The 14,532-nt window shown below is 43.8% G+C and overlaps 1 protein-coding gene across 4 annotated transcripts; it reads right to left on the reverse strand.

Annotated features, from left to right (window-relative positions):
* Nucleotides 1–5,910: 5,910 nt before the first annotated feature.
* Nucleotides 5,911–12,813, reverse strand: ZNF263 (zinc finger protein 263). Of its 4 annotated transcripts, none has more exons than XM_081296733.1 (6): nucleotides 12,195–12,813; nucleotides 11,033–11,213; nucleotides 10,480–10,514; nucleotides 10,078–10,204; nucleotides 8,456–8,572; nucleotides 5,911–7,943 (listed from the first exon to the last, which is right to left on the reverse strand). In XM_081296733.1, the coding sequence occupies exons 1-6, from the start codon at nucleotides 12,579–12,581 to the stop codon at nucleotides 6,784–6,786; spliced, it is 2,007 nt and encodes a 668-aa protein (XP_081152859.1). In that variant the 5' UTR covers nucleotides 12,582–12,813; the 3' UTR covers nucleotides 5,911–6,783. The 4 variants fall into 4 exon arrangements, with proteins under 4 accessions (XP_081152859.1, XP_081152858.1, XP_081152860.1 ...); XM_081296732.1 differs by having other exon boundaries at nucleotides 10,480–10,553; XM_081296735.1 differs by having other exon boundaries at nucleotides 7,811–7,943; nucleotides 8,456–8,556; nucleotides 10,480–10,553.
* Nucleotides 12,814–14,532: the final 1,719 nt, after the last annotated feature.

Below are 14,532 nucleotides of genomic sequence, written 5' to 3' on the forward strand. Positions count from 1 at the left end.
TATTATTATTTTCTATTTAAGATAGGACCTGGGGCTGGGGTTGTGGCTCAGCGGTGGAGTGCTTGCCTAGCATGTGCAAGGCCCTGGGTTCAATCCTCAGCACCATGTAAAAATAAATAAAATAAAGATATGGTATCCAACTACAACTAAAAAATAAAAAAAACATATATAAGACCTGAATAATGAGGAATTACTGTCCCAGATAAAATGGCTATAAGGAAAAGCACTAATTTATATTCAACTGTGTAGCTCAGTAGCAGAGCACATGTTTACCATGTACAAGGATCTAGGTTCAATCTGCAGCACCAAAAACAAACCAAAAACTCACGTATTACCAGCCTAAAGCAAAGAAGCTGTATGCAGACTAATTCTTACCTTTATGAAGATAAAGCTAGATTTGGCTTCTAATTTAATAGTATGCCACACTCTTCTTTTTTAACTCTTACCACCTATTTAGTGTTTATTTTCCTCTTAAAGTAACATGCTGATTATTGAAGGTATATAAAAAGAAAATACCCAGTCCTATTGACCAATAATATCCTTTTAAAACTTGGGTGTCATTTTTTAATTAGAAGGTTGCTGTGTAAATAAAATATTATATCTTAACACTTTATGCATTGGATTAACATTTGTTGAGTATATAGGATTGTATATATGTAGATTTACATAATCTTTATACTCATAATCTGACTATGCTCTCCAAAGCTTAGAAAGTAGAGGTGTATATTCTGATCCCTTTTTAAATAGGTAAGGAAACAAATAGAAGCTAGGTAACTTGATAAGGCCACAGAAGCTTATAAATGAGATTTAAATTCTATTTAATGCCAAAGCTCAGACTTTATTATGCTATTTGAAAATTTCCCCCATGTCATTAAAATCTCTTCACAAACCTCAAACATGATGGTTAATTACTATTCCACCATGTGATATATCACTGAATGAACCATTCTCCTGTTAAGTGTTTCTTATTTTTTGAAGTAAGTAAAATGGTGAACACCTTTTTGTAGAAAAATTCAAGTGATTATTTTAAGGAAGGTTTTTAAAAATTAAGCTTCCGAGCTGAGTTAGTAGTACATGCCTGCAGTCCCAACAACTTGGGCTTAGGGCCAGCTGGGCAACATAGCAAGACTCCATCTCTTAATTTTTTTTTTTTTAATTTAAACCAAGTCAAAGAGTGTGATTTTCTTTTTTTTAAAAGAAAGGTATTGTTTTCATGTTCAGGCCCAGAGTTTGAAAGTACCCCCTGGGCACCAATCCTAGCATTGAATATTACTCTTAGTTTTTGTTAATTTTATAATAAAAGATTGGCACATTTTACTGTTCCCCATTTTAGCACAAGATGTCAGGTGAGCATTTAGATTGATATTTGCAAATAACAAGTTTTGCTAAGATAATTAAGTCCTTATTAGCTTTTAATATTTCCTTTCTCATAGGGTCTGTTTCTTGAGATTTATATTCTGTTCCATTGGTCAATACCAGGTAACTATAGTGTAAAATTAACGATTAAATGTAGTGCTAGTATCTACTCTTGCTCTGTTACCTTACCATTTTAATCAGACTTTTTTTTTTTGTTGTTGTTGTTGTTATTGTTTTGTTTTTGGGGGTACTGGAGATTAAACTCAGGGGCACTTGAACATTGGAGCCACATCCTCAGCCCTATTTTGTATTTTATTTAGAGACAGGGTCTCACAGAGTTGCTTAGCACCTTACTTTTGCTGAGCTGGCTTTGAACTCGAGATCCTCCTGCCTCAACCTCACGAACTACTGGGATTACAGGATGTGCCACAGTGCCCAAGTGAGACTTTTAATATAAGGCAAGTACCCACTTACTATCTTCAGAAATGTTTAAGCTGTTCTTACCTATTCTTTCAAATCAACTTCGGCATTAAACTGTTCAAGCCTCCTCCAAACACACGTCGGTTCCCTCTGGAATTTATGCATAATTTAATAAGTTTGATAAGAATTTAAACTTCTCTCTATTTGAATGGTATAGTTTTTATAGTTGAGTCTTCATCTATTTTACTGTTATTCCTAGGTAGTGTTGTTGTTACTCTTGAGTGGAGTCCTTTATTTTAATTAGTTATTTTAAGCAGGCAGGGTGGCACATGGGAGGCTGAGGCAGGAGGATGGAGAGTTTGAAGCCAGCCATGGCAACTAAGACCATCTAAAAATAAGATTTTAAAATGGTGGGGATGTCAGACTCAGTGGTAGAGCACTTGCCTAGCACATGTGGGGCACTGAGTTTGATCCTCAGCACCACACAAAAATAGATACTGTATCCATATACAACAAAAAAATTATTTTAAAAAGTGTGGTGGTGGTGTGGTTCACTGGTAGAGTACCACTGGGTTAAAAAAAAATAGTTACTGCTGATATATTCTTACCATTTAAATTCAGTATTTTTAAATGTCTATTACCCAGAACTTACAGAAAAATTAAACATGCCACTGTGTACTTCTTTTCATTCAATTTAGGCTTGCTTTTATGGTTCTTTTAAGCCTACTGGAAGTTGGGAGACCTATGGCATTTGGAAGGTTGACTTTGATTTTAAAATTTGTCCCTAATTTGTTTTCCCTCCTTTGAGGAGGACTTTTCAAACCATAGGTTTTTGGAAGAAGTTGAGAATGGCACTTGAGGATATTGCTTAGCTCTCTAGTTCTTCTAATTGGGGTATTTTGTGTAAATATCTTTATTCTTTTTCAATGGCAATAAATTCCCAGAATTGAATGACCAGGACTCATACTCATTTTTGAGAGTAATCACAAATTCTGTTCCATTGGTCAATACCAGGTAACTATAGTGTAAAATTATCTTGAAGCAGATTTGGGGATGCTTGTGATTTCTGACAATCTTTTGGAGCATTCAAGGTGCCTCAGTGACAAACTTAACTGGAAGATCTGTCTGGAAATCTTTTATGAACCATATATGAATATCTTCTGCATGCCAGGCACTGTGCTGTTTCATATATAATATTTTGTGTGACATCATCTCAATTCACTGTTCCATGAGCTAGATGAGCTATGTTAGACAACCACATTTGAATAACAAAGAAAATGAATAGGAATAAACCTCCACTGGACATGTTGAGTACATAGACATGGCTTTGAGCTCCCTTGAGGAGCAGTAGAAGTTATCTGAAGCATCACGTTACTGAGCTGGGCCTTAAGGCTTGAGGAGCATGCAACACAGGTTCTTGGGTGTGCATGTGAATTTCCCTGAAGAAACTGCAAGGTCCCTGGGTGATTGTCTTCGAGGCATCTGTCAGAGAGCAGCAAAGATGGTTCAAGGGCAGACTGTCAGTGACTTTGAGGGACATTCCAGTTTACACCTTGTTCTGGCTCATGGTATATCCTAATGGCTCTACCTCCTCACTGTCCCTGCCCTGATGTGGCCCTCATTACCCCTAGCCTCCCTGCCACTTTTCCATCCTTCTTCTACCCTGTACCAGGCTGGAACTTGCAGCTACAGCTAGGCACAGTGGGGCCACACCTGAAATCCCAGCCACTTGGGAGACTGAGGCAGGAGAATTGCGAGTTTGAGACCCTGTCTCAAAAATAAAAAGGACTGGGGATGTAGCTCAGTGGTAGAGCAACCCCAGGGTTCAATCCCCAATACTGCAAAAAGACAAGTCCTTGCTGCCTCCTTGGACCATGACGGCCAGCTTGGGATAGGAATGTTGTCACATTCAGGATCACCAGTAAAGCAAGGCTTGTAGGCCTGGTCATTGGCAGTGGTCCTTGCCGATCATCATGGAGGGCAATCCCCTCAAGAGGCGGAGCCACAGGCTGCTGGAGTTTGCTTTGCCCATGCCTGGGAAAGGACTTAAGTCTCTGGATCTGGAACTGCTCTGGGAAACCCAGGCAGTATTCCTGAACTTCAGCTACACTCCTGCCAGGTAGCTTCATATTGGGGAAAGAATTGACACCCCATTCTAGGAAGGGGCCTTCCTGCCTGGAGGGAAGTGTGCATAGAGGGCACAGAGTTCCTCATCATGTCTAGAACATGCCCCTCTGCTGCAGAGTCACTTCTTAGTAATTTTCTTTCCCCCTTTGCATGGAAAAATACCTTGAAGCAGATTTGGATGCTTGTGATTTCTGACAATCTTTTGGAGCATTCAAGGTGCCTCAGTGACAAACTAAGAACTTTAACTGGAAGATCTGCCTGAAATCTTTTATGAACCAAATATGAATATCTTCTGCATGCCACGCACTGTGCTGTTTCATATATAATATTTTGTGTGACATCATCTCATTAAAACAAAGCTGAGTTACATGTACAGTTTGCTAGAAGGGGAGCTAGACTGGAGATTGGGTGAAGAGTCCCAATGGAAAGCCTTTTAATCTTGGGGTGAACACCTAGGGGAGGAAAAGAAGCCCTCATTCTAGCTTCAGACTCTAAGTAAAGCAACATTAGTTGAACAAAATAAGATCTGCATGGGTGATTCTATATTATATACATGGATATCATGTGTGTATATATGTGTGTGTGTGTGTATATACATAAATATGAGGACAGGAATGAATTGTATAATCCATGTAAGCTGCCATCTTAAACAGCTTGCTTAGCCTTAACACAAGCTTCACACCACTGAATTCATGTCATCAGAAGCCGTATCAGCCCTGCCCTGCTCCACTGGACTCCATCTGCTGTAGATCCTACATTAACTTCTCTAATCCTCACCCAGTCCAATGTCCCTCAATCACAACACTACCACTGCTCTCTTCCCATTAACAAGATACATAAGTAAAAGGGAGATTAGTAAGAAACACATATTTTAAAATTGGCTCTGAAAACCAAGGAAAAGCCAGGTGTGGTGGCACATGCCTGTAATCCCAGCAGCTCAGGAGGCTGAGGCAGGAGGATCATGAATTCAAAACCAGCCTCAGCAATTCAGCAAGGCCCTAATAAACTCAGTGAGACCCTGTCTATAAAAAAAAATACAAAAATAGGGCTGGGGATATGGCTCAGTGGCTAAGCACCCCTGGGTTCAATCCCTGGTACAAAGAAAAAAAGAGAAAGAGGGAGGGAGGGAGGGAGGGGGAGAGAGAACAGGGAAGAAGAGGGGGAAAACCAAGGGAAAACTCACACTGAGGCTGGGCTGAGACAAGACTGATAAAGTGAGAAGGGACACAGTTATTCCCATCACTTAAGAGTGATATTTATTTGATAGTCAATTGCTAACAGATTGTTCCATCATTTTTTTTTTTTCTCCCAGAGAACAGCTAGTTCTATACCTTCCTTCAGGGCCATATAAGTCCTTCTGATAACTCCCAGAGTAACTGCTGGTACTCTTTCCTATAGATGCACACTCCTAGAATTCTTATTCGCATTCTAATACATGATTTCCCCTAATAATGTTCCCCTCCCTGTATTTTCCCACCTTTAATGATCATGACTCAGTGACATCAGGACCATCTTAGCTTCCTTCCTAGGAACCAGCTACAAGAGCCAAATATCCCATCTATCCTGTCTTTTGAAAAGCCTAACCTGCCTCAAGCTACTTTATAAAACTATTAATATTTTTTAAAAAATATTTTAGTTGTAGACAGACACAGTTATCTTCATTTATTTTTATGTGGTGCTGAGGATCGAACCCAGTGCCTCACATGTGCTACAGCCTCAGCCCAAGAATATAAACTTTCTTAACAAAGAATGGAAAACATTTTCAGTGCTATGCAACAAAAAGAAACAACAACTTTGGGAGACCAAGCAGCCATTCAGCTTGACCTTGTTAGTCGGTGGAATCCAGCCCAGAACCCATCAAGCCCACACCTTCCCACAGCCTATATGCTGCCACCTTTGTCAAAACCTTTCTGAACAACCCAGGAAGTCCACAAGAAGAAAGCTGGGCCTCTGAGAAGAGGCTGGATACAGATCAACACTGAGGTTAAGACAAAGGCCCTTAATCAAGATTCACACACATTCATGTTTTCCAAAGATATTTATTACCATTCAAACATTTTCAACAGGGAAAACATAATCCCTAACTTCTGTAGGATCCACTTTGATGGAACCCTCGGTCCAGGAACAAGACTCCAGAGCTCTGTATTTTTTTTTTTTCTTTTTTTGACAAAGGTGAGGGAAGGTTTCAATCTCTGCAAAGGGTGGAGTAATCACTCACCCATTTCATCTGCCAATTTCTGGGCTTACCTGCAAGTTCCACCTCAGAATTTCTCTCAAACCTCTGGTTCCTTTTTGTCTCCAGTCATACTTGCTTATGTGGTCTGCCGATGAACACTCCTTCCACCACTGCACTGTGGTGGTTGACCAAGACTGCCCACAGCTTTCTAGCCAGAGCCTTCAAGAGAGCTGCAACCTACAACCACATTTGAATAACCAGGTTTATTTGACCTCCAGCTGGTTTCCTAGGAGACGTGGCCACTCTTCTGTGCTCTAAAACATTCCCAAGAGCCCAAACACTCCTACTGACTCCAAAGGGAGGAGTAGAAAAAGATCACAGATTCCCAAAGTTCTGGGGTTAAAAATGGACACAGTAAGGCACCCAAACCACACCTTGGTTAAATGCACCAAGAAAGTGGGTGCACCTTCAGACAAAAAGTGACCCAGAGCAGGTCACTTCAAAGACTTATATCCTTACTACTGCAGACTGAACTCCTTTTTAGTGTGAAGCTAATATTCTGCTGCCTCTGCACCTCCCTCTAAATGAGCCTCATATTCTCTTTATATTAACTACCTGGAAGACAGGTAATTTAGCCAGCTGGGCTCTTGGTAAGACCTCTGAATATGCCACTGATTCCGGGGCTAAGAGAAGTCCCACTGTCCTTAACCGGTGTGAGTTCTCTGATGACTCATAAGGCGTGAACTCCGAGAGAAACTTTCTCCACATTCAGAACATTTATAGGGTCTTTCACCTGTATGGGTTCTCAAGTGACGAATCCGATTAGAGCTGTGAGAGAAACTGTCTCCACACTCATGACAGGTATAGGGTTTTTCACCTGTGTGAATTCTCTGGTGCCTGATTAAGTTGGATCTATGAGAGAAGTTTTCCCCGCAAAGGGTACATTTATATGGTTTCTCTCCTGTGTGTGTTCTCTGATGTCTGGTGAGGTGCATTCCCTGCCGGAAGCTTTTCCCACAAGTCAAACATTCAAAGAGTTTCTTTTCAGCTCTGTGGGCTCCATGGTTTGTAAGAAAGGGGGCACTGTCACTCATGGCCTCCCCACACTCAGAAAAGGGGTCAAGTCTCTCTTTCTCATGGGTTCTTTCATGAATAACAAGGTGTGAACTCCGAGAAAAACTTTTCCCACACTCAGCACACTTATAGGGTCTCTCCCCGGTGTGGATCCTCTGGTGCCGAAGGAGGTTGGAGCTATGAGCAAAGATCTCCCCACACTCTGGACACTTGTAGGGCTTCTCCCCAGTGTGTGTCCTCTGGTGCCTGTGAAGGTTAGAGTTGCAAGAGAAGCTTTTTCCACAGACGCTGCACTGATAAGGTTTCTCACCTGTATGGGTACGCTGGTGGCGGGTCAGGTGGGTATTTTGACTGAAGCATTTTCCACATTCCAGGCACTTATGGGCCTCCTCTCCTAGGTGAGCTCTATGTAGTGACATAAAGTGTGGATGCCCACCAAAAACTTCGCCACACTCCACACCCATACACAGTTTTTCTGCTGCATGTATTCTCTGGTGCCTAATTAGGTTTGAGTTGTTAGAGAAATTTTTGCCACACAAGGGACATAGATGGAGTTTCTTTGGCTGCAATTCCTTTGGTCGCACCAGTTCTCTGCAACCTGTGGCTCCAGCTAAGGACTGCTCTGTTCTGTCCTCTGGGGGAGGTTCCCAATGCCCTTCACGAGGTCTTCCCAGCTCTGGACTCCAGGGTACTTCCCCTCTGGCCTGGCCAGGGAACAGCACCTGAGGATGGGTGTTCTCAAGGGAAACAGATGGAGAACTTCCTTCTGGGTTCTCGAATTTCTCTTCCCCTGGTAGAGAAATTAAAGCCAAACCTCTATATTATTTTGACACTGGAGGAAAGAAAACCCCACGTCTCTAACTATCTTTCAGGTCAGAGGCCCTAAAGGGCTAGTTCTACCTCCATTTCCCATCCTCTCCCTTATAAGTACAGCACTCTAGAAAAGCATCTGAATTAAAGGATAGGGCAGATGCTCAATGAATCAGAGCTCAGACCAGTCTTGGAATTCCCTTCTTAAGGTCTCCACCTCACCTCCAACGGGGCCTCTTGCTTCTGCCTTCCAGGAGTGGTTGATTTGGAGTGAGGCTAGGATGGGCCAAGTGAGCCTAAGAGTGAGTGCTTCCTCAGTCTGCACCCTGGGTTCCTCATTTGCCTCACAGGCATGGAAAGTGAGCAGTGGAGACACAGGAAACAATGTACCTCCATGCCAGCAGTAGTAGGAGGCCCTGTACCCAACTTTCATCTATCTTGTGTTCAACCTCAAGATGCCTTGCTGGGTAGATGTTCACCTTCATTTCTTACCTGGAGCTGCACTTCTGGGGCTCACACCCTCCTTGCAACTCTGGACACTGGGATCCCATGGTTTTCCTCCTTGTTCCACCTGGGTGTTGAGGGCTTCCTGACTGGGAATGTGAGATTCTGTTTACAATGAAAAGAAATAGATTGCTATATCACCACTCTCCTCTACCAAGCAAGGGTAAAAAAGATAACCTTATTCCCTGCTCTTAGTGGGGAGATGAATGCTCAACAAGTCTGACATCGATTACTTGGAATACACACACTAAACTATTCCCAGTGGTTACCTCTACAGAAAGAAATTAGAGGAGACTATTTTTTTGTTTGGTTGGTTTTAAGACTTTCAACACACTTGGGATTTTTTTTTTTTTCCCATGAGAATGTACACTTCTGAAATTAAAACAACAATAAAATTAACATGTTCAGGATGGTTAGCTCATTGAAAAATCAGTTTAACATATCAAAAGAACCTTGACTCTTACATATAAATATGATTTGACTTGACAACTCCAAGGAGAAAATATGACAATGAGAAAAGGACCCACAGCTCTGAAAGGATGATGAGATTAAAACCCAAATGTGCTATTTCTGGGCTATGCTAAAAAATAAAACCAAAAACCTCACTCCACCTCCAGCAAACATGGACCCAAACAATTTCAATTCCAACAAATTATCTGATTTTTCTCTTCCTAGTTAGCACTCACTAAAGGAGCTTTGTTCAATTTTGGGCAACAGAGCAGTGGAAAAGTGATGAAAAACCTGGAGTTGGTCCCAATGAAAAGAAACAAAAGCCAGTAAAAAGCCCTTTGCAGAAATAATGTATCTGAGTCCAAAAAACTATGATTCTTTTATACAAACCTGATAGATGAAAATAAACTGCAGTGTGATTTCTACTGGTGTGTGCTGCGATATAGCTAATTATACAATTGTGTTTAAGACCTCCTCCAGCTTTATTATAAAAATTTTCATCTTCAAAGAAAAGTTGAGGAAACTGTATAATTTTCTGTATATCCTCTTTCTAATCCAACTATCAGTTTGTCATTTCATATGCATCATTTTTAATCTCTGCACAATAGTTCAACACATAGATGCATTATAATTTATGCATTATTTAACCTGCTTTTTTTTCCCAAATTTCCACATGGCCCTCCACTTCCCTGCATTTCTATAGACTATAAGGGCTAATAAGCTGCAATGTTGATGCCAGTGCTTTGTCTTTGGAGCCTAGAAATACTAATGGAGGACAGGAAACAATCAAGCTCTGAAGAATAAGCATCTCAAAATTACAAAGAATTAAGAACATTGAGGCCTCCTTAGCATCCTGGGGGACTGAATATGTGTGATGTGGGCACTAATCATTGGATTTGATTTGTGCTGCCCTTGGAAGTACATTATATTCAAACTTTCTGCCTTAATAGAGAGTTCAGCAGTAGAGCTTAGGTCCAGGGCTGTCCATTAGAGTGCCAACTGTCGACTTGGCAGATATCTAACTAATCCTAATGTGGGGAACTTTAGAAAAAGGGAGGTCTCCTGAGAATGCTTCTTGGCAAAATTGGAGTACATGTTCGTGGGGCAAGATCCCGGTTAGAAATGCCACAGTTGTCATCCCTAAGAAAGAAAGTCCTTACCCAAAGAGTCCACATTCTCATAACTCTCCTGCACCGTGTCCCTGGAGAGGACTCTCTTATTAGGATCCTGGTGACCCCACTCCTCCTGGGAGATGTACATGGCCACATCCTCTATGCTTTCAGGCAACTGAAACAGCACAAGATCTCTTTTAGCCCCAAATGCACCAAGAACAATTTGAGTGTAGTCATGAATTAAAGGGGCAAAACTCAGGGGTGCCAAGGACACACAAGGAAGAAAGGTCAAAGAACTATACATGATGGGTAGAGACAAAGAAGGCTTCACATTTGGTTAGGGAGAAAGATCCTCCAAGTGGCCAAAGGACCCCTTCTTATCCCAAAAGGAACACTCCAGGGAAGGAAGGAGGGTGCTGATGGGGGAAACAAGGGGAACTGCCACATCACCTGGGGCCCAGTCATCTCCTTGTCTTCCATGTTCCCTTCAGGAGGAAAGAGAGAAAGCCAGGGAGTAGATAATGCTGAAGGTGATAGAAATCACAATGAGAATGACATTCCAAAATGTGGGGCAACCCAGAAATCTTGTCAAACCACATATTATAACAAAACAGTTTGTGTGCCAGAACACCCAGACTTTGCTTTTAGGATTGACACTAAACCAAAGGTGGCAACAGGCATAATAAAGTGATATCCAGGATGATGGGGCCAGAGTAAAGGAATGCTAGCAGTCTTCCACACTGTCAGCAGCACTCCAAACCTCCCACACCATTCATCTAGCTCTATACTGCCTGTCCTGCATACAAAAGGGTTCAAAGAGATTCCCCTTCTTTCTCCCACACCCAGCAGAACCCACACCCCACTTCTAGGTCTTTCAAGACACATCCGAGAACCTCCACTTCAGAAATTCCTTTTCCTTGGCACCTGTGCTACATTCTGCTAGTATGGGGGGCAATCCCAAAGCCCCTCCTCCCTCCCACCTACCCAGATGACTGTTCCTCACCCCTGTCCTTTACAGCCTGGGGGTCCCTTTTAGGGCTGGGGCCTAGCAGCTCCTGCAGCCTTGGGCCAGGGCTTCGCTCAGTCTCCATTGGCTCCAGCTTGAAGCTCGGTGACTCTCCTGCTGTTTCCAGAGGCAAAGGCTCCTCCAAAAGTACTTCTGTTCCCCGCCCTTGGTTTGTGACCTGGGAACCAACCCACATCACTCATCATCACAACAGGGTGACAGAAAGGGACATCACTACAGGATTCTAAGTGCAGGTCTTCAACAGAGAATTACAGAAGATTCCCTTTGGACTTGGCAAAAGAAGGCAGTTTACACTAAAGGCATGTGCATCCCTTGTACATCAGTGAAATTGGGAAGGGAAGACTAAAGGAGGGAAGGACAGTGTCCATTCCCACTGTACATCTTCCCCACATTCTTTATTCACGTGGCTCCTTCTGTTCTCCTTCACCTTTTCTAGTTGCCCTATTTCTCACTACTGGATAAGCTAAAGTTTGATGGGGGTAGTGGCAGGGACCTCAGAGCCTCAAGGCCAAATTGTTTTTCAATTAACAGACATTCAGCTCTGCAGGACATCACTTTGTCCACCCTAATAGAACAAGAACTAATGGGTACTAGACATTAATAAGCTGAGACTGTAGTTCAGTGGTAGAGCACCCTCCTCACGGGTGAGGCACTGGGTTTGATCCTCAGCATCACATAAAAATAGAGATATTGTGTCCATCAACAACTAAAAAATAAGTAATAATAATAATAATACGCTGGTAGCCATCATTGTCATCAAAACTTTACATGCCACTCCTCCTGTTACCCTCAAAATGGCCCCCAAAAGTATTTTAACAGGGGGCAAACTGAGGCCCAAAGAGATCAAATAACTTGCTAAATTCGCAAAGCTAGTAAACACCAGAGTGAGGACTTGAACGATGGCACTCTAACAAACTACTGCCAAGGATCTGCCTTCGTGTGGTAAAAGGGTACTTTTCACTGCTCACCATGTTCATTGGGGGAAATTCTTAAGAATGAATGTTCCGGACTAAACCACAAAACCCCTCTTCCCCATGTAAGGTCTACCCAGAGCAACCAAGTAAATTTGGGGAACTAGGCAAACGAGATGTCCCAGTCCTCGGGACCAAACCGGGGATAAAACAGCCCTTTCTCTCACCTGTTGCCTCAGTCTCCCGAGCTCTCTCTGCATATCCTCCACAAGGATCACTGCCTCTTCCCCGCTCTCCGGATGCAGCTCCTGCACCCTGCTCTGGATCTCTTGGGGCAGGATGGTCAGGAACTGTTCCAGCACCAGTAGCTCCAGGATCTGCTCCTTGGTGCGCATCTCTGGCCGCAGCCAGCCATGGCAAAGCTCCTGGAGCCGGCTGAGCGCTTCCCGGGGACCAGCGGCCTCTTGGAAGCGGAATCGTCGGAAGCGGAGATGGGAGGCCTCTTGGCTGGGCCCTGGGTCAGGCGGGGGCAGCTCCTGGCTCCAGGCGCAGTCTTCCTCCAATTTCACTATCAGCAGCCCTTCGCGTTCCTGAGAGCCCGGGACCGACGCCATCGCGGTTCCCCCCAGAACGTCTTGGCCCCGAAACCAGCTATGCCTGCCTTGGACGGCGCCGGGTGCAAGGATAAATGGCGTGAGCAGAAGCCAAGGGGCTGGGGTCTCCGAATCCTGGCGGAGGCCCCCAGCTTGACCTCAGCGGGTCCGGAGCTCCACCGCTTTTCTCCCCTCACACACCCACGCACGACTGAGTCCTCGGCTCCCACGCCGGAAGTTTCAGCGCGCGAGTTATACGTCACAATCCAACGGCCCCTCCTCGAGCCGTAGCACGGGTCATGTTTTGCATACTCTAGCTTCCATTGGGTCAGGTCTCGCACAGACTTAGCACTGACCAATAGAAAATAAAGATTCGCTCGCGAAGGCGGGATGAGTTAGGGGCCAATTGGGGACGGGAAGCTGGGCCACCTGACGAGTCCGGGAGATCTCCGTAGTTGGGCCGGGAGTGGGCGGGGCTGCGAGTTGGAAGCGGGGAAGCCCGAGGTGGGTGTGGCCGGCGAGTGACCTGGGTCAGGTTTCCCCAGTAAAGTCTGTCGAAATGTAAATCTTCGAGCCACGCTTGATCTAGAAACAAGCTAGGTCAGGGAGGGACCCAGGAATCTGAGTCGTTAACAAGCGCCCCGGGATATCTTTTCCCAACGAGTCCCCAGCTTCCTGGGCTGCTCTCGGCCGCCGGGGGTCACCACCCTTTTGGGTGCAGCAGCCAACGCGGAGCCTACCGGGAGATGCAGTCCGTGGCGCAGCATCGCTACTGCGCCTGCGCCGACTGGCGGCGCGCTGCCGGTTTAGTAGTAGCTATGTTCAGAGTCTGGCTGCGCTGTGGGGCGGCCTAGAGGAACTCTGGGCGTCCGGCCCGCGCTCCATGCTGCTCACCGCACACTCGGCTTTCTTGGCCTTTTGCCCAGGGTCACCCCGCTAGCCTACTCGGGCTGCCCTGAGTAAAGGGTGCTGGGAGCTGCGGAGCATCGGGTTTGTGTGGAAGAGTACTGAGAATTTTGCTTTGTTTCATTTCAGGTGACTGTAGTTCCACAAACTGTCATGATAAATGCCTACCGAGAGGCCACATAGCACGTACAAGTCCATTTCAGGAAAACCTTGTTGAGACTTGTGACCTGAGTCCCTTAAGGCCATTTCGATGTTTTTAGACAGTTTCTATTTAAGATGACTATAAATTCCAACCTCGAAACCACTACTCCCTGGCATTTACTACGTGATCTCAGGCAATTTATTTAATCTCACCAAACCAGTTCTCTTTTCTGTTTTGAGGGTGTAATGTTATGCCCAACTCATAAATGGATTAAACTAGCTAAGGTAAGCAGAATGCATAGAACATTGCCTGGCTCATAGCCTGAGTATGAATTCAATATATTATTAGGCACTAGTAAAACAATAAATTCCTGAAGGCTCATCGAATCTCACAAAAAGGCCACTTTATACTGAAGGCCTTAGGTTCAATTCCAGAACCAAAAAGTTAATTGAACTTAATAAAGTCACTTAAATAACTATTGCAGAATATTTGGTGTAAAAATGTTGGCAGAATTACACATACCTTGATAGTAAGAATGATTTCTACCTAAGTTCCCTTTGATTTTAGGCTATTAATGGGTACTTACAGGTGGATGAACTTTTAGGGTTATTACCATTAATATTCTTCCTCCATTTCTTTCAAATGGCCTACCTATATGCCAAAAATAGAGTAGCTAGTGTTTGGGAATAGGATTATGAGCAAGCAAATCTATTTAAAAGGGTTCATCTGGGTGTGGGGGTCTTTAACCTGAGATCAGGAAAATCTTAGAATCTACTGTTCCAGTAGAATGTTTTGGGATGGTGACTACTGGATACTTAAAATGGAGTTGCTAAGTTTTACCAAGTGCTACCACATTAGCACAGTTCTAGAGGATGGGTTTGGTGATTTTGAAAACCTTTTGATATTCTTTGCAAAATAGCATGT

Source organism: Spermophilus citellus, assembly GCF_964194105.1.
Source record: "Spermophilus citellus genome assembly, chromosome: 6".
In the NCBI taxonomy this organism is placed as follows: domain Eukaryota; kingdom Metazoa; phylum Chordata; class Mammalia; order Rodentia; family Sciuridae; genus Spermophilus; species Spermophilus citellus.

Bases quoted from the DNA above. Each gene is read 5' to 3' on its own strand.
- ZNF263 (XM_081296732.1), bottom strand. From the start codon at position 12,581: ATGGCGTCGGTCCCGGGCTCTCAGGAACGCGAAGGGCTGCTGATAGTG. The intron at 11,214-12,194 runs GTGAGAGAAAGG...GTTGGTTCCCAG, and splicing joins TCGGGAGACTGAGGCAACAG to GTCACAAACCAAGGGCGGGG. The intron at 7,944-8,455 runs GTAAGAAATGAA...TTTCTCTACCAG, and splicing joins CCCCAGAAGTGCAGCTCCAG to GGGAAGAGAAATTCGAGAAC.